The 21,323-nt window shown below is 37.8% G+C and overlaps 1 protein-coding gene across 1 annotated transcript in view; it reads left to right on the top strand.

Annotated features, from left to right (window-relative positions):
* Positions 1 to 15,725: 15,725 nt before the first annotated feature.
* The window catches only part of LOC306875812 (G protein-activated inward rectifier potassium channel 1-like), a 34,236-nt gene continuing 28,638 nt past the window's right edge, over positions 15,726 to 21,323 (top strand). The window contains exons 1-2 of the mRNA XM_079426557.1: positions 15,726 to 16,405; positions 17,833 to 18,501. Of these exons, the coding sequence (XP_079282683.1) occupies positions 17,839 to 18,501 (663 nt within the window). The 5' untranslated portion in view covers positions 15,726 to 16,405; positions 17,833 to 17,838. The remainder of the gene's footprint in view (positions 16,406 to 17,832; positions 18,502 to 21,323) is intronic.

Below are 21,323 nucleotides of genomic sequence, written 5' to 3' on the forward strand. Positions count from 1 at the left end.
AAGGCGTTTTAATTAGTGGGTGTTACAAGCATAAGTCTCATGGGAAGAGCAGATCCTGAGCGACAGTGAAGTGGGATTACAGCTGGACACATTCACTAAATCCTCAGTGTGGCAAAAACATACCCTTGTTGCCATATGGAAATGAGACTCGTTCTTAAAATGTGCGCTAGCATTTCTGTGAGCTCTGAATGGATATAATATTGTTACACAGAGTGTATCAGTTCACAGTCTACCAAAAAGACCAAACATCTGTAAACAAACTGCTCACTAAGAGCAGCATCACTGCTGTGGATAGGGACCACTGTGAGTCTGCTACCCCAAGTGTAGCCAACTAGGAATCTCAGCAAGACTGCTGAGCCATTTCCTCATGCAGTGTTTTCATATGAGTATTTTCATATTGGATTTTTTGGGGGGATTTAATGTTATCCACCAGGAACTGATTTGTGAAAAGTGTCAAACCAGAATGGAGCCAGGCTTAATGTAAATGAATCTCAGTTTTGGGCTAGTTACTCAAATAATGCAAATAATGTAATACATTACTCATTACTAGTTACTCCTTTCAAAAGTAATATTGTTACTTTACTTATTACTTTCTGGCAACAGTAATTAGTTACACTACTAGTTACATTACTTTTTATTCACGCCCCACAGAAGTTGTATCTGTGTATCTTCCACATAAAATTCTTCTAGAATCTTTCTAATAACATATTTCTTTCTCATCATTTGACCGAAATCTATATTGGATTGCAGTCAGAAGTTATTACAAACACTCAATAGTGATTGATAGTGACATTCAAGCAAAAGTGTTGTATTAATCTCATTAACTGTCATGTGTAGCTTGAAGTAATTTTTACGTTACCCATATATACGATTATATTTCGTTATGTATTTATCAAATCACACAAGTTTGTAAGAAACTGTTTAATTTTCCAAAAAGATTTTTAATTATAGAAATATAATGTACCACATGTTGATCAGAGGGATGTGGGTGGGATATAATGCCAGAGTAAAGTAAAGCCACAACTTACACAGCAGTGTTCAGATCATCTTTTTTCCTGACAAAGTCAATATATTGCAATATTTCTATTTGCTGAATGTAAGCTTTTCCATACTCCAAGCTTGCCTGCTGCACTGAGGACATCACATGCATGTGCGAGTCGTGAAAATTATGAAGATACATCTAGGAATTATTTGATTGTTAGATTTTAAATCCGCGTGGTTGAGGCATCAAAAGTAACTAACTAAGCTGTTTTATGGATAGTAACTGTAATAGTATTACTGAAATCGTATTAGTAATTAGTTACACTACTAGTTACTGCAAACAGTAATATTATTGCAGTAACTAAATTACTAGTAATTAGTTACCCCGGTAGGAGGGGACGTGCTCGCGACCTTGCATAACGTAACGTTCCCTTAAAGTCCTGTAAAGGTGACGAAAGTCCCAAACCTTTACAGAATATTAGGGACGTTCCTATAACGTCCTCTTTTGGTTTTGAAAGTGCTGCTGTTCAACATTCCTGATATGACTTAAGGGGGACGTTCTGTATTGGTTATTCTATGGTCACATAGCAATGTTACAAAGAAAACATTAACGTTAACAGAATGTTCCCATACAGTTCCCTTTTACTTAGATGGGGACATTTCATTCGGAACTGCGCTGGATGCAACATGCACCTTGCAGAATCTGCAGAATGTTATTTATTTTACCAAAATCAGATGGGTCATACAAAATTCATGTTTTATTTAGTACTGACCTTAATAAGATATTTCACATAAAATACATTATAGTCAACAACATAAAATAATAGTTGAATTTATAAAAGTGACCCCGTTCAAAAGTTTACATATCTGATTCTTAATACTTTGTGGTTACCAGAATGATCCACAGCAGTGCTTTTTTTTTTTTTTTTTTTTTTTTTATAAAATACATTAAATCTCAAGATCTAAACTACCCCACAAACAGCATCACCAGCTCCACTTATTAATAACCAGACTGACTTTATTTCTGTCAGACATCTACAGAAGATCTTATTGAGAATTAACTAAGGTTTAGATGTTGATTTATTTTCATTTAAAGTAACCATGTTAGAGATCAGTGTCTGCTTTAGTTGGGCTCTTGACCCTTGACATTTGTGTTATTTTTTTTTTCATTGTTCTTTTTCTCTGGTTGTTATAAGCAAGTGTTCCTCGAACATATTTGCTGCAACTCAAAAGCCCAGAGAAAATGATCAGTTATCGGTTGTTATATATTTATAGTAACAATCATCTATTAGTGAACTGATGTCATTGCGAGTGAACATAGACTCATTGTGTGTCTATTCTCTGATTAAATGGCTGTTGTATTGTTTATAGTAAAAGTGATTCTAAGAGCCAGTGGTTCTGTGACAGTCAGTTAATATAAAGGACTTTCCAAACAGTTTGTTCTCAAAAAAAGGTTTAATCTATAGTAGCGGCTAGACTCACACAGACATCAAGAATCAGCTTGTGAACCTCAACAATGGTGACCATTTAAAAATTAAAAATAAAATAATAATCATGTTGCAATGCATGCTGGATACTAGCATAGGACAAAACTCATCAGTGGCTCCCAGCATGCATTGTAATGTCCCTTTAAATAACTCAACATTGTGGCCTTCTCAGAACGTTCTGGGAACGTTACCAAGTGACGTCCTTGACACCAGCAGTGAGGTTTTGAGAACGTTCTGGGAACATCAGATTTCCAAATAAAATATGGTCCCCTAAACGTTCTGAGAACGTCCTGAATGTTCTGTGAAGGTCCTCCAAATAATGTCCCACAACCCTTTAAAGAACTCAACATCGTGACCATCTCAGAACGTTCTGAGGATGTTCTGGGAACGTAAAATTTCTAGCGGGGTTATTGCCCAACACTGGTTAATCTAAACAGTGGCTAAAATGTTTACATATGATGTAAAATCTAAACATTTAGGATGATGCTGCACAGTCCAAGTAAAATGTGCCAGATGGTGTTAATCCTATGTATTCAACATAACCTCACACATTTAGAAGTGAAAAATGGGGGGAAAAATGACAGTGAGCACAAATGTGTTCTTAGTGAATTCCCCATGGGCACTATAGTGAATGCTGTGTAATGTACAAACAGAAAAATAAGCCATGTTAACTTTCTACTGAATTTTGGACTGCATCCAAAATTGCATACTACTCTGCTATATAGTAGGCGAAAAGAACATGGAAGACTTACTACTTCCAGTGAGATTCTGAAGCATTCATCTGATTCAAGAGATGCAACTGATGCTGTTAGGTCACATTACAATGACTATGTTTGCATGCACCATCATAATGTGATTATAGTGAGATTTAGGCAAAATTATAATTAAACATTTCCTTATGTAACTGCTATAATTCGATCAAACTGAAGCGATAAAACTCATAATTGTAGTAACCATAATCATATTAAAATATGTGGCGTATGCCAGTTTTAATAAACGCAATAAACAGGCATGTAAACACTGTAATTGTGTCTATTCCTCACTGATCAAATTTCATGTGCTCAGATGTACACAAATGGCATGTTTTGTTCACACAACTCCATGAATGAACTCTGTGACATGCGGAAGTTTTCTACCCACAAAAATTTGCTATGGATGCAGTGTCTTTTATTCACCAGGTGTCTCAGAAAATCGTCTGTTCATTTACTTGGTTTCACAACGGCAAAATTACAGAACATATAGATAGGGTATCAACAAAACAGTCAATAAAGGTTCGAAGAGGATCGTAAATGGGTTTTCTACAGCATTTCCTCTCTCAAGATGAGAAATTGTGATCCAGAAACATGTTATTGGTAATCAATACCTTCACAATAGAACAACAGATTCCAATATCTGTGAAATAGCTAATCCCACACTATCCCACCAGTCTTTGAGAGGCACTAAAGAAGACTCTAATAGACCTTTTCTGAGCTCACAATGGAGGCAAACAACCTCATGCAATAACTCTGATGAGAGTGATTAAGGCACATGGTGGGAAACGAGAGGATGATTGTTTGGAGTGATTGGCTGAGTGACCCTGCATGGAAGTGATGCGAGATCATTTAACTCAGTCATTTTGTGTCCCCTTTCCTTGCTGATTATATTAATAAGATAAATCCAAGATCCCTCACCAGGCCTTAACCCGACTATTTTTATGAAATGAAAGCAGAGTATCAGTTTTGGAGAGGAGGTATAAGGGGACATTGCTCTCACAGGATTTGTCAAAGATCGGAAATAGATAGAAATGGGGCGGCAAGTCGAAGTCAGAAATAAATAGAATTGGGGTAGCCAATCACAGTTTTCTGCCCCAGAGTGGCGAAGACCTAATTAGTGGTGTTTTCTACGGACATAAAGGATCCCTCAAATCATGCGGCTTGACAAGCAGAGTGTTTAGCTGCTTTTCCTGGAGGATGATGCAATGTGTGAAACATTTCCATGAACATGCAATGAATCCAAGCATATCTAGAAACTAGAATATATATGACCTCCAACCACTAAAGGTGTGGTCACAACATTTTGCAGGAGAAATCCAGTGATCCCAGTAGGAATCGGGAAGTGTCGTGTGAGGACGGAAAAGTTCGACACGCGGATTTAGCATATGTTCAAGTTTATCATGCTAATTCACCACGTTAATCAACGGAAAGCTGCTTAGAAAGTTACTTATGCATGCGTTGCTTCATACATCACTACACTATTGACAGTAGACACTGGACCTGTTTTTGCATGCGAAACGTGACCAAGTCTTAAGAACACTTTAGCAGCCACATAGCAACACCCTGACAACCAATCTGAAAACCTATTAGTATTGTGATGCACGAGCACCATTAAAATCTAGTTCTAGTTCTGTTTTATTGTTCAGGTAAATCAATCTGTCTTTACTTTGTTATTTTCTTGTCTGGCAAATAGTTCATAACATGTTTCTGACAGAGTCTAATGTATCATTTACAAAGCTTGTCTGTACCACAAAATCATTCTTCACCCACTGCACCCCCTCATCTCTGGAAGATTTTTGGCTGCTGTGTTAACAGCGAAAGTTTCAAAATGCTATAATTGCTCCTCGCTGATGGGAGATAATCTGCACAATTAAAATAATTGTTCTGCTGGAGCAGTGCTGGAAGAGTCCCTTGTCACAGCTCTTGCAGGAGGCTGGCCATAAATAGCAAGATGCTCCTCGCCATATGCTGCCGAGCTCAGAGGGGACCGCTCAGACTGTGCTTACGCTCCACTTAAGAGAGAATCTCAGAGATAACAGAGGTTAAATTACATTTGTAACTGACTGCTTTTGAGCATTACAAAGATCAAGATAATGTGGGAAGTCTTGCCAGGAAATGCGATATGTTTGTTTTAATTTGAGTAAATGTATGTGTGTGTACAATATGTTATAATGTGTTTGACGTATTGCCACAAAGTAACTATAAACCTGAGATTCTTGTCATTCTTTTCATGCTCCTTGTCATTATAAAGATGCAAACAATGTCTATTTCCAACCATAGTAAGCTGCCCTTGTGTCTTCTACCTTAAATCAATTAAATTTGTGGGGTCATCATTTCTTTTAAGACCCAATTCTGACTATTAACTAAATATTAACTAGGAATTTTGCCTCAATAAACTCCCAATTTGCTGCTTATTAATAGTTAGTGAGGGAGTTGGTAAATTTAGGTATTGGTTAGGATTAAGGATGCAGATGATGTGGTTTATAAGTAGGCTACTAATACACAGCTAATATGCTAATAATAGCCATGCTGAGCAACTAGTTAATGGTGAGAATTGGTCCCTGCACTAAAGTGATACCATTTCTGGTAATATACGGCAACAATCCCTTAACTGAAACAATTTGAATATACCAAATTTAGTATATTTTTTATTTAACTTAATAATATACTAACAATCACAAACCTAACTTCTAAGAAGGAACATACTTTCTGTTGTTCAAAAACATAGAACAGAATGGACCAGGATTTCTGTTAACATTGTTTATTTTAATATTCTTACTATTAACTACATTAGTTGCTTATTAGCATGCATATTACTAGCATATTGGCTGTTTACTAGTATTTATAAACCAAATATGAATGCCTTATTCTGACCATATTTTTGATCCATTAATCCTACCCCATTTCTAAACGTAACAACTACCGTACTAACTATTAATAAGCAGTACATTAGGAGTTTGAGGGAAAAGTCGTAGTTAATAGTGAATATGTATAATAGTGAATATTCCCTATTCTAAACTGTTAGTGAATGTTTTTTTGTTTTTAAATTGAACAGTTCATGGCATTAAACTCTGAAACAATAGTCAAATGCGTCCATTTTATGCATGTTTACACATTAATTGGAGTTTAATGTTAGCATGCTGCTTTATTAAAAATGTATCTGTAATGAGATCTTAATGACATTTTCAGTATTGATACAGAATAATGTTACTTCATACAGTATATGCAAAATTTCAAAACAGCCTGTGCATCTGATGAGAATAAAGTCTCAAAATTCTGTACATTTGCATAGTTCACAAGGGTTTGGAACAAAGTTTGTTTCCAAAAAGTTTATGGAGCTAATTTTGTGCCAATATTCATCAAACAAATCCAGTGTTTTGCAAACAAACACAATCTGCTTTGCAAAGAAAAACTTGACTTTCAAACAAACGCAAAGTGATTTTCAAATACAAAACTCTATTTGAGAGAAAATGCAGAGGTATGGACAAATATATGTATTGTGTGTTACAACTGTGAGACTCATTTGCCTTTTTATCAGGAAACCTTGCTTGATTTTCTCACAAATGCCTGTTGGCAGATTTTCTCACACGTGCAATTGAGCAACTTTCTTTTCCAAAAACAGCAGATGGCGCTGTAGGTCAATTTATGCTAGTCTCCCGAGACCTGAAACACCTCTTTACCTTTTCAGACCAATATGAGTGGGGAACAGGTGAGTTTCTGTCTTACTATCGCTATAATTAACCATTTAGATTCAAAAAGCAACCCTACTACAGTGTCAGTGAAATTCACAACACGTGCTGTAAAGTTGTTAACATAATTGATTAGTTAAAATATCAAGAGTGACATGGCTAAACATTTAACTAGGCAGTCTTTCCCTATAAAAACTGATCCATTCTCCGTACCTCTTATCCTCTGTTGGATCGCGGGATATAGAATATACATATATATTGATACAATTGTTCAACATTCAAAACAATGCAGGGGTATAACAATATATCGTGTCACAATATATTGTAATACTAAAGTGCAAATGTATAGTGGATAACGACAATATTGTGTACCAAAAATGAAAGCATTTTGAATTTTATTTTTACGTTAGGTCAAGTAAGATTTATTGTCTTTCTGCTATATATGTTGGAACATAGCCTACAGTGGAGAGAAATGTTGTAGGCTACCTCTGCGGTAAAAGTTTAAACAAGTATAAAACTACACATAGACAAGCTACTGAAAGGAGTAGGCTAATCTAATTATGCAAATAGGCTACTATAATCAAACTAGTTCAAGTTCAGGTGAGCTTTATTGTGATTCAGCTATGTAAATGTATCAAAATATAATCTAAACATTAATACCCCTTACGGAAATTAACCATGGTTTTACTAAATAAATACAATGGTATTTGTAGTAAAGCTGCCTATATTGAAATGGTAACCTGCAAAAAAAACATGGTTACCACACTTAGTATAATAGTAAAGCCAACTTTATTTTTCATAAGGGATATCATATATTATTATCATATTTATGTGTATATATAGTATAGTAATATACATGCCTTGTACAACATTTAAAACTAAAAGTGGCCTGTAAGGAGATATTTCATATTTCAACCAATATACCAGCAGATTTTATTCTGACAATAGCCTGGTTGGAAAAATCCAACTAAAATTATGTAGCTTTTTATATATGGCCGAGCAACATTTTAACTCATGAAGTTAAGAATAAAAGGCTACCGTCAGGAATTATATTAGTGGCTCTTTAAAATGCAAACGTTGGTCATCTGAGTCACTCCTAGAAGAGTCCTCGCTGTCCAGAGTGTGTCTTCACCCGTGTAGCACGCTGTTTATTAAACCACTGTTTATTAAAATGCTGAATTTAGTATTATATCAGCGTGAACTTGATCCTTCTCCCCAATTGACAGGACAAGAGTGACACCAGAAGATAAATATTCATCATTTTGCTTAGCTAAAAAATACCTAATTATTTTAGACAAATGATTGCACGGTGTTACATCATTTAAAATTTTTTTTAGATATTGCACTAAATAATGTGATTAGTTTTCATTTTTTTATTAATAATCAGTGACCTCTTGGGTGATATTACTATACCTGATACTAAATTAAATTGTCTAAGCTTTCATTTTTGGTACCCAATACTGTTGCTATCCATTATACATTTGCATTGCAAATGTATACATTATACATTAAATTGTGTCACAATATATTGTTATACCCCTGCATTGTTTTGAAAGTTGAACAATTCTTTCAATATATATGTATATTCTATATCCCGCGATCCAACAGAGGATAAAAGGTACGGAGAATGGATCAGTTTTTATAGGGAAAGACTGCCTAGTTAAATGTTTAGCCATGTCACTCCTGATTTTTGAACTAATCAATCATGTTAACAACTTTACAGCACTTGTTGTGAATTTCACTGACACTGTAGTAGGGTTGCTTTGTGAAAACATCTAAATGGTTAATTATAGATATAGTAAGACAGAAACTCACCTGTTTCCTACTCATATTGGTCTGAAAAGGTAAAGAGGTGTTTCAGGTCTCGGGAGACTAGCGTAAATTGACCGACAGCGCCATCTGCTGTTTTTGTAAAAGAAAGTTGCTCAATTGCACGTGTCAGAAAATCTGCCCGCACGCGTGTGAGAAAATCAGCCTGCACGTATTTGTGAGAAAATCTGCCAACACCATTTGTGAGAAATTCAAGCCAAGTTTCCTCATTTGCCTAAAAAGGCAAATGAGTCTCACAGTTGTAACACACAATACATATATTTGTCTATACCTCTGCATTTCCTCTCAAATAGAGTTTTGTATTTGAAAATCACTTTGCGTTTGTTTGAAAGACGAGTTTTTCTTTGTAAAGCAGATTGTGTTTATTTGCAAAATACTGGATTTGTTTGATGAATATTGGCACAAAATTCGCGCCATAAAAGTTAGCTACAATAATCGTGTGTCTCTCTGCTCTTTTTTAACATTTTCAGATAAATCTAAAGTTTTGTCTCTGGGTCTCAGAAATACCTTGCTGGCGTCAGACTCTACTCTGATCTTAAAATGCTCCAGCACCGGTGTGAAATTCTTTTGTTTAGAGTCTACCATTAGCAGAGACTCAAGACAAACAGAACCTCTTGTGCTCATTAAGGAATGGAAGAGCAGCCATTACACTGACCCGCTTTCACCCAGAACTCATTAATAACCACTGACGCTTCTGTAAGCCATAGCTGCTGCTCTTCTTATCTGACAACTCACCATATTTAAGACTTAGAAGACTGGCCACGGGAAAGTTCATTATCTCTGAAGGAAAGGAAAAGGCCAGGGGAATCTGGGTACTAATTGGATATATCTGTATATAACTGAAATCAAAATATTCCTTGAAATTATCCTATTAAATAGTGCAACAGTCTGTGTAAATATTAATAGTGGTGCATGTGGACAGTTCTTGTGACAAAACGACATGTACATTTTTAGAATTACATTAAAACATTTAAAAATATGAACTTTTTTTTTAATTGCAGACACCAGTATTTTTTGTATTTTAATTGCAGACACCAGTCTTCTGTACAGATATTGATCCGTTCAAGGGCAGACTGAGAAAATGTGCTAAACTGGCTGGGAAAATATCTATACAGAAACACTGGGCAAAGTGTGATATGTCAACTGACAATAAACAATTTGATTTAAAAACTGATATTTCAGCAGGCTGATTTTCCTACAATGCTATAAATAAGGGAGAAAAAAAAAACAATCACTGCATTTATAATAAAGCATTGTTATTAAAAAACAACTGATCATAACTGTTTTATTAGCTCTCAAATATCTAATCTTTAACTGAAAACATTTTGTTTTCAAAAACGTTTTTCAATTGTAAGTACATCTGCACTCATAAAATCATGTTTAATATCTCAAGTAAAATATTTGTATACTGATGGAACCATAAATTGTTGCTAAGGAGGGCAAATTATTCAGCTTTGTCACAGCAGTTTGGAGAGTTTTGTCACCAGATTTAGTCAAATTACCATACAAAACACAAAAATAAATGTAGACTGTGTTTGAAAAAATACAAAAGGGAAAGGTGAAACAATAGGGGCATGCTAAAGTGTAGGTCAGGTTGTGCCAAGGGGCCGACTGCTTTGTTTTAAACGTTTAATACTTAATAGTTTGAAACATTTCTAGAGAAATCTTGCATTTGAGTAAGTTGTCTTTTGACTCAAAACCTTCTAGTTACTGAAAAATAAGCCTTCTGACAATTTCCCGTTGGTACAATATCTGACATGTCAGTGAAACTTATTTTTTCTGAATCTAAAAAGAGATAGAGAGGGAGAGATAATCAGAGTAATCAATCTTTACCTTTGTGAGCTCTAAAGACGTAAAGACAGCATTCATATTATTTACTGTTATTAGTAGCTTCTTTAAATCTTTGAGTCAGTTTCAATGGTTTTAAAGGAAAGTGTCTTGCTTTAACAAGCACAGATCAATAATCTATTTATCCTTGAGTGATGGGAGGAGCTGCTCATTTTTCCAGGTGTAGTGGAATGGAAAATGTATTTTGATTTGTGAAGGCATATAAACGTGCAAGACACACAAACGCCCAACAGAAAAACAGCTTTAGAGCGTAAATATGCTGTTACTGCCTTGATAAATCAGGATGATGTATGTACAATATCATTTATGCCTTCACAAGACATACTAGCAAATGACTCCCTTCTAGAATACATTACTTCAGCTGACTGTCTCACTAAGGTACGATCTAAAGAGCTTTTCTGTTAGGAGAAAATGTTGAGAATTTTCAATGTGCATCTACATCCTCCTAAGGCCTCAGTAAATCAGACTGTCAACACAAATCAAATTAGGCAGGTAGATTACAGCGATATGCCAGGAAGGTGGCTGGTCATCGCTCTCCTTTGATGGGTAAATTACATTTGACATCCACACAAGCTATAAATAGATACACACACATACAACAAGGTGTTTGATCTTGACAAAATAAACAATTTGACAACAGACAATAAATCATGCTTTTCCTGTTTGACTCAAAGGTTTGGGGCATTACTGTGTTTGCTTTGTTGTGTAACCAGAAACCATAATTTGCTGTGCTGTGTGCAAATAGAGGGGATGCAATTGAACACCCAGATGTTCAGTTGCATTTGAAATAGCCCATGTATGTGTATGTGAGTGTGGCCTTCATTAATACTGTACCATTGAAACTTAGTGCTGTATTTGCAATGGATAAAATATTCTGCATCTGCTGTGTTGTGTAGGCTATTTAATTTCAACCCGTTCTCATCAATCTGTGTATAAATAATACGGCTTTACACTTTCCAATTGCGTATAATGCATACGCCAAATGCCAATTTTGCGTGCATATAATACGACAATCCTTCCCATTAACTTCTGTGGAGAGCAGATGCGTACAAACACCATGCACCTTCTTCAGCGACAGTGATGTCACCAGCGAGGCTCGGTTCGCCCGGTTCACCTGATGCGCGTACACTTTCAAACAGGTAAGGGTATCAATCGTTTCCTTTTTAATGAGATCATTATTTTAATTATTTCAGTGTTTCTGCATTACACGGCATGTGCTAAAATGGAAGCGTATGCATTCAAATTAGTTAGTGGAACAGTGCTTAACAGCTGCTAACGTTAGCCTACCGTTGACATTAGCCTAAGCTAACTTCTATTATATAGACCTGTTGCGGTTTGAAATAAATAAATAAAACCGTTTTAAATCATGTTGTGACGGGTCTTCAGCTTTTAGACGTGGCTGATGACTGTACTACAAATCAGCCAACCCAGTAAAAAAAGTCCACACATTTACCATATTTTTACCATAGTAACTGTTTCTCTACCGTGTCATGTGTAGTCAATGCACAGTAACTACAACATATTTACCATGTTTCTCCCACCATAACTGCAGTTTTACTATGGTATTTGAAGGTATAGTAACCAAACAATTTTCGTGATTTTACCATAGTAACTGTGCTTACTGTCTACTCTTTGTATTTAAAGAACAGTAACACAGCTTCTACCATGTTTTTACTGCATATTTGTAGTTAAAGCACAGTAACACAACTCTTAAAATTGTTTTACCACAGTAACCGTAGTTTTGCTGTGGTATTTGTAGTTAAAGCAGTAATTGTACTGAAGAAATTGTAAATCAATATTTTTTCTGTCCTGCAGTTTACATCAGATTCTCCAGCAGCTCTTTTAAGAAGTCATCTCTTGTAAAAGCCATCACTTATTTTTCCGAACTGTAATCCATAATTCATTTACACAGTTTTTCTCTCTTTCTGTGTTTCGTGACCAATTCTGACAGAAAGCTTGATGACATCGACTGGGACATGTTCCGGGCGTGTTCTTCTGACGTCAGCGAGTTCACAGATGTAGCATTAAGCTTTGGAAACATGCTAACCGAGCAAGCTACAGAAACAATAACGATAAGGACATTCTCCAACCAGAAACTGTGGGTGGACAGAACAATCCATGCTGCGGTTAACACACGCACTGCCGCTTACAATGAGGCTCTTCTGACCGGGAATATGAGCGAGTACAAAGCATCGTGCTATGCTCTCCGACGCGCAGTAAGAGCCACAAAACACAGATACAGAGAGAGAATTGAGTCTCATTTCCAGCTCAATGACTCTCGACGGATGCGGCAGGGACTGAGGACCATCTGTGCCTTCGGAAACGAATCCTCCGCAGAGGTGAGAGCAGATCCGTTGCTGGCCGATGAGTTAAACATTTTCTTCGGCCGCTTTGAATGCAACGGCGGCAGCGCGTCTCTGTCGTCCAGCGCGTCAGGAAGCAGCAGGCAGAGCAGCGATGATCCTGTAATCACCGTGTCAGAGGATGAGGTTCAGTGGGCACTAAAGAAAGTGAACGTCAGGAAAGCAGCCGGACCTGATGGGCTAACCGGCCGTGTTCTGAGGTCCTGCGCTGATCAGCTCGCTGGTTTGTTCACGTCTATCTTTAATGAGTCCCTTGCTACCTCTGTGGTTCCCACCTCATTTAAAAAATCTGTAATAATCCCTGTGCCTAAGAACAATAAACCCTCTTGCCTGAATGACTATCGCCCAGTTGCCCTCACATCTATAGTCATGAAGGTTTTTGAGAGACTTGTAAAGAGCCACATCTGCTCCTCCATCCCTATTACTTTGGACCCTCTTCAGTTTGCCTATTGCCCAAACAGATCTACAGACGATGCCATCTCTCACGTCCTCCACTCTTCCCTCACACACTTGGACAGCAACAATGGGAATTATGTAAGGCTGCTATTCATTGACTATAGCTCAGCTTTCAACACTATAGTCCCCATCAAGCTGGCTTCTAAACTCACAGACCTCGGCCTAAACTCCTCACTCTGTGACTGGATTCAAGACTTCCTCACCAGCAGACCTCAAGTGGTGAAAGTTGGCCAGTTCACCTCAAACTCCATCACCCTGAACGTAGGAGCCCCACAGGGCTGTGTCCTGAGTCCCCTGCTCTACTCTCTCTACACGCATGACTGCGTGTCCTCTCACAGCTCCGCATCTATTATCAAATTCGCTGATGATACTGTGGTTCTGGGCCTCATCTCCAACAACGATGAGACCGCATACTTGGATGAGGTAGAGAGACTCACATCATGGTGCCAGGACAACTGTCTCTCTCTGAATGTGAGCAAAACTAAAGAGCTGATCATGGACTTTAGGAAGAGACAGCAGCAGCCCTACACTCATCTTATTATCAGTGGGACCCCTGTGGAGAGGGTGAGTAGCTTCAAGTACCTCGGTGTAGAAATCTCTTACCCCTTTTCCACCAAAGCAGTTCCAGGTGCTAGTTCAGAGCCAGTGCTATAGCCGGTTCTTAGTTGGTTTGACTGGCGAGCGCTTTAAGAACCGGTTGCTTTTCCACAGGCTAGAGAGCAAATACAGAGCCAGGGCTTACGTCACTGAATACGTTTCATGTTTCGGTTCACTAGCGCGGCACAACAGGCATCTGTACAAAGCATCAGCGCCACGCAGATCGATCGATCGGCACACAACACACTAAAGCACCGCGAGAGCGATCCAAAAGCATAAAGAGCCGTCTGCTTTCCAGTTGCTCCCGCAGCACCCCGATATGCCTGCACCGAACGGTCCACGCAGCACCGATCCATCCCGAACAAGACTAAACAAACTATCAACAATGGCGGACGTTGCATTGCTATTGATGTTCATGGCTTTGCGAACCTACATCGGCATCCAAACACGGCGAATCAAACGTGTTAGCGTTTAGCTGCTATTTCAAATATGGCGGTCCAACCCCGCCCCCAGCCCCTGACGCAAGCGGTTCTTCTTTCTAGCCCAGCAATGTTTTGGTGCTACTTACGAACCGCTTTTGCTGGTTCGGAGCTGGTGCTTTGGGTGTCGAAAAACAAAGAACCGGTTTGAAACTAGGCTCTGGCTCCGAACCAGCACTGGAACTGCCTTGGTGGAAAAGGGGTATCTGAGAACCTGACTTGGACTACACACATCCAAACACAGGTTAAGAAAGCCAGGCAAAGACTGTGCCATCTGCGACAGCTGAGGAAATTCAAGGTCTCACCAGCAATCCTGAAAACTTTCTATTCAGTGACCATAGAAAGTGTATTGACTCAGTGCATCTCAGTGTGGTATGGAAACAGCTCCAATCAGGACTGCAAAGCACTACAGAGAGTTGAACGCTTAGCTGAGTGCATCTCAGGGTCTGCTCTCCCCTCTATGCAGGACATCTACCTCAAACGCTGCAAAAGTAGAGCTGTCAAAATTATCAAGGACTCAAATCACCCTGGTAACCGACTATTCACTTTGCTTCTATCTGGTAAGCGCTTCCGTAGCCTGATGGCAAAAACTGAGAGACTTAGGAGGAGCTTCTTCCCCCAGGCCATCAGGCTCCTAAACTTTAACTCTGTGTCATAACATCACATGACTCCACTTGACAATTTTTTCTACATCATATGCTGCTATTTAAATACCCTGTACAACTTTTTTTCACATTATTTTGCACATTCCTGTTATATTACTATTTATGTCAACAACATACTGACCTGCACATTTATATTTATATTTTTTTATCTTTTATTTTTTTACATCAATAAGGACATATTTTGGAGAGAAAAGTAATATGAGACAATGTTATTAATCAGGATCTGACTGATATTTGATCCGAAGCAAGACAACATCTATAACGTGACCAGGAACATTAAGAAAGGGTCTGTTTTGAATTCATGTTGAATGCAAGCTACTATTTATTGTTTATTCTTTACAACACTGTACATCTCATATGTGGATTGTATCCTATTGCATGCAGTGTTGTGAAATGCACTGTATTTTCAATGCATACCTTTGTACCTTATACAAATGTATAAGGTACAAAGAGTGTTTGTCTTATGACTAAGTGTGAAGTCAAATTTCTTGTAAGTGTAACTTAGCCAATAAACGTGAATTTTGATTGTGAAGTTCCGCCCTCCCCTGGTGAATGATACACACCTCTGTATCCCGCGAGGAGCTTCAGACGCGGCGAGAGAAACGCTCAGGAGAACTGAAGAGACAAAGAGCTGCCTCTGTACACTCACTCTGAGGGTCTGAAGGACACGACCTGCGACCGTTTGGCCATTTTTGTCTCATTCTCTTGAAACGAGCTCGATAAAACTGGAACGAGTAAGCTTTGGGTTTGGGAACGAAACCTACTGTAAATCTGTCTGTCTGTCTGAGGCGCGTCCGGATGAACTGATAACCATCAGTTTTTCTTTAACACACAGGCTCTTGAGCAACGTAATCTAGTTAAATTATATATGTTCTGCTGCTGAGCAGACAGAGGTGGAGAAAAACCTTCCAGGTGTTGAGAAAGCATGTACTCATCAGTTGTTGCGCAAATCGCTGGACAGAAGGATTCGCTCATTTTTGTTTGGACTGTTCATCTGTGATGAGACTGACGAAAATCATCAACAACTTTAAACTGGGGTTTGTGAAACTCAGATTAACAGATGAGTGAAGACCGAGCTGCTGAACTGCGCCTGTGGAGAGTTTCCTGCATCTCTGCTTTCAGACCCAACGAGCAAGCATGCATCGTTACACCGTTTCAGAAAATAAATAAACGACCGTTTCCCTTTAAATTTAGCTTCAGTCTGAATTGCTACGCAGGTAATGAGAAGAGAGGAAAAATCCCTGTACGGTGAAAATCGGTAAGATTAATTTCTGATCTTCTTGTTCTTCATATTTTAATCAGGCCGGAGCTATCCTCACAATTTGTGCTGACTGTTTCTCACGGTACTGCAAGTTGAGTTTTGAAAGTCAATGTTGACTATAACACTTTAGTATAGGGACCAACACTCACTATTAAGTAGTTGATTATAGCATGCCTATTACCAACATATTGGCTGTTTATACATATAAAGCAAATATTCTGCAAGACCATATTCTACATCCCTGATCATACCCAATACTAACAACTACCTTACTATTAATAAACAGCAAAGCAGGAGCTTATTGAAACAAAATTCATGTTAATGTTTTGTTCATAGCGAGAACTGGACCTTAAAATAAAGTGGGACCATGTTGACTACAAAAAAGGGTAACATTTTATTTTAAGGTGTCGTTGTTACATGTTACATTTACTATTAAAATACTATCACTGTTAGTTACTGTTAATGTAAGGTTACTATAAAAATAACAATACCTTATGCATAATTAGCCTACATGCAAGTTACCCTAAACCAAACCCTAATCCTAACCATATAGTAAGTACATGTAGTTAATTAATATTACTCAGTACTTAAGTAACAAGGGCACCTTAAAATAAAGTGTAACCCAAAAACGCTGTTTCCCGTTACTGGCCAAGATACAGTACATTTTTTACAGCAACAGTGGAATCTGCTGTCCATTATAAGTTTTTTTCCTGTCTTAGAAAAGCTATCTTCCACAAAATCTTAATGGTGTTACAGCAAAATGTAAACAATGAAGTAATTATGGAGCAAAGGCAATTAATAAAACAGCCAATGAGGAAAAAAGCCAACAAAATTTAACACTTTATTTTATAGTGTCCTGTTGCACATACTTACTAATGTAACAACTGTAAATGATGCATAATTGCAAGCAACTAATCTCAAACCTGACCCTAAACCTATAGTAAGAACAGTTTGTAAAGTAAAATTATGCACTGCATTTTGTATATCAGTGACATCTTAAAATGAAGTATAACCTATTAAACTACTGTGTAGGCAAAATTCTAATTATTTAACAAAATAATATTACTATAAAACAAGTGAAAACTTACATATCAGCCTTTCAGTTAAAAAGTACATTGTAATTATGACCTTAGTTGAAATGTAGTGAAATGTTGATGAAATGTACTAAAATGTAGTATTTTGTTTTCACTTGTTTAATCACCAGCAATTAATGATTTATGAATTATACTAAAAAAAATAAATAAATGCTGCAGTAGTTACTGAGATAAATCCTATGTGACAACTTATTCATGTGACAACCAGCTTTGGTCTTTTATGCTTTTGTTTTTAATTATAACATCTTTATCCAGTGAAAAGGTCATGACATGTCTAATACACTTCTAAAATATCAGACAGTCAAGTTTGCTTTACTTCTGTCTCTGCAGGATAAAATGTCTGCTCTTCGTAAGAAATTTGGAAACGACTATCAGGTAGTGACCACCACATCTTCCAGCCATCAGAAAGACAAGAGGAGGAAACGACAACGATTTGTCGACAAGAACGGACGATGCAACGTTCAGCATGGAAACCTGGTTGGGGGGACCAGCAGATATCTTTCAGACTTATTCACAACTTTAGTAGACCTCAAATGGCGATGGAACCTCTTTATCTTCATCCTCACATACACAGTAGCCTGGTTATTCATGGCTTTAATGTGGTGGGTCATCGCATACATCAGAGGGGACCTAAACCGAGCCCACGATGAGAAGTACACACCATGCGTGGCCAACGTCTATAACTTTCCCTCTGCTTTCCTTTTCTTTATTGAGACAGAGGCCACTATAGGATATGGCTACAGATATATCACTGATAAATGTCCAGAAGGAATCATTCTCTTCCTGTTTCAGTCCATCTTGGGCTCCATAGTGGATGCCTTTTTAATAGGCTGTATGTTTATTAAGATGTCTCAACCCAAGAAGAGGGCAGAGACTCTGATGTTTAGTGAAAACGCAGCCATCTCCATGCGTGACGGCAAACTCACGCTAATGTTCAGGGTGGGAAATCTGCGCAACAGTCACATGGTTTCAGCCCAGATCCGGTGTAAATTACTCAAGGTAAGGGTCTGCCTTTTGTCCACTTATAGAGTTTATGGGCTACATTACATTTTTGTATCCTTGTTACAGTGCAATTATACATTTAAGTACTGAGTAATATTAATTAACTACATGCACTTACTGTATGGTTAGGATGGTGGTTTGGTTTATGTGTACTAATAGGTCTAACATGGATATTATAAAAAAAATTGTGTTTTCAATACTTATTTACATTAGTATTGTTGAAAAATGATTAAAGGGATAGTCCACCCCAAAATGAAAATGCTGTTATCATTTAATCACCCTCATGATGTTCTAAACCTGTCAAGTCAATTTATTTATTTAGCACCTTATTCAATACAGAATGTTTCAAAGCAACTTCACTGTAATAAGCAAGAACATAACAGTATTACTGTTGTAAAGTTATTCAGTTATAAAATGAATATAGTTCAGCTGTAAAGCAACTAAAAAATACAATAATGTCATTATTCAGCTTAATTTAGGTCCTGTAACTTGCAACTTGTGTGACTTTCTTCTGTGGAACATAACAAACAATATTTTGAAGAACATTTTCGGTACCTATTGTCTTCCATTGTGTTTTTTGTCTATACCATGGATGTCAATAGGATCCAAAACTGTTTGGTTACTAACATTCTTCAAAATATCTTTTATTATGTTCCATGAAGGGAAAAACGTCATACAGGTTTGGAGCAACATGAGTGTGAGTAAATGATGATTTGTTTTAATTTACCTACCGTTGCTTTCTACAGCAGCTAAACTTTATTAATATTATTACTGTGGTAGCTTGGCTTATATTTACATGAAATACGTGTAACATGGGCACTGTAATGGAAAGTGTTAACCTGCCCTCTGTTGTTCATTAACAGACTAAGCCAGTGCTTGGTTGTGAATCATGACATTCTCTCATTTAATTGAAACTAGTTAAAATAAAAGAGATCGAGAAAGAACCTTATTTCACTTAAATGTTAAAGATGTCAATTAGAACAGCATAAGAGACTGTTCAGAAAATAGGTTCGCAATCCCTATGGCTGCCATGTTTCAGTTTAGGCCTATATGCTGGCTAGGGCTGGGCGATATGAGCAAAAATTCATATCTCTGTATTTTTTGTATGAGTTAAGGTATACAGAATATATCTGTATTTTGTATTTGGATTAAACAAAGTGAATGTAAGCATATTATGTGGAAAAAAGGATTAAAATCACATTACATTCTATCATTGTAACATTGCAATCTAAAAACAAAAATAATGTTTTAAAGCAGAAGTTAAAATGTACTAAACTAAAAATGAAAATAATAAAAAAAGCACAGACTGATTGAGTAAAAAGGCCATTTTGATTACCCAATTAGACTTTACAGTTAGTGCTATCATACAAATTCACTTACTTGTAAGTTTAAAATTCTACATATGTCACATTTATTGTCCAGCTAATATTTCAGCAAAATGTATGTTATAGTCAGAGTTATTGCACTCTATCTGTTTGGCGCGCGGCGCACTCGTTCTAAATGAAGTCTGTGAAGTTTAGCGGAGAATTGCAAAAGCACTTCTGACAGCAAAATGGAGATATTTCCATGGCTTTCTAACATTTACAGATGGAGAATATACCATCTATATATATATATATATATATAAATGTAAGTTATGCATCAAGGAAAACAGCACATCTCAAACACATTAAACAGCACGAGCGTCTCTGTCAGCGGCACACGCAGCCTTTCTGTCACAGCCGCTTTAAACTAGGGATGCACCGAATCCAGATTTTTGGGGTTCGGCCGAATACCGAATCCACTGTTTAAGATTCGGCCGAATCCGAAACCGAATACCGAATCCTACTCGCATCCTTAGTTTTAACATCGGCGATGTTGTGTACTGCTTAGGGTCCTTACCACTAGAGTGCTGCATTGGGATTGGGACCCGCCGGGTCCCGTGGGACCCAACGCAAATCTCGCGGGAGCGGGCGGTTTGAACTTTGCTGCGGGCGGGAATGGGCGGCTAAAACAAAACACTGCGGGATCTGGAGGTAACCTAGCGACATGATGTCATTGTCAACAAAATCAAAGTACTTGAAGTCTAAAGAAACGCGCGGTAGCCTAAGCGTTTTAGATGTCCCCGATAGCCCAGGCTATATTCATCTTCCCTACCAGTGCGTCAGAATACATGCAGGTCAGGGAAAGGAACAAACATGAATCTCTTTAATAATAGCTATACAATACGTTTTTTTTTCCTGCGGGACGGGAGAAGACACAAAATCAGTGCATCTCTATTTTCCTGCGGGAATAAATTCTCAGAGTTTTGCGGGTGCGGGCGGGAGTGGACATACATATTGCGGGAGCGGGCGGTAATGGTCAGAAATTCGGCGGGCGCGGGATGAAGAAAACAGTCCCGCGCAGGGCTCTACTTGCCACCACGAGACAAATTGGCATTGCAAATTGAACATAAAGCTCGACTTGAATCGCCTTCTTTTGGTTGAAAGTACTGCCAAACAAAACTTTTTTTGCTTACGAGTTCCATTTTCAGATTCTTACAGCCTACTACATTCGAACGGGTCCTATGTAAACACCTTCACGTAATCAACGACCGTGTGACGTCGTAGCGCAAGTCTAGGGTTCGGTTTCGGTGGAAAATAAATCTTAAGGTTCGGCCGAAACCGAACCCCGTCAAAAAGCCCAGGATTCGGCCGAATCCGAATCCGAATCCTGGATTCGGTGCATCCCTACTTTAAACTGAAACTAAACTATAGGCTACTATATTTTAGGAGTTTTTTTTAAAAAGCCCTTCTTGTCACATGTTTACAACAAAATGTATTTTGCACTTTCTCCTCAGC

Source organism: Barbus barbus (assembly GCF_936440315.1).
Source record: "Barbus barbus genome assembly, chromosome: 10".
NCBI classification, from domain to species: domain Eukaryota; kingdom Metazoa; phylum Chordata; class Actinopteri; order Cypriniformes; family Cyprinidae; genus Barbus; species Barbus barbus.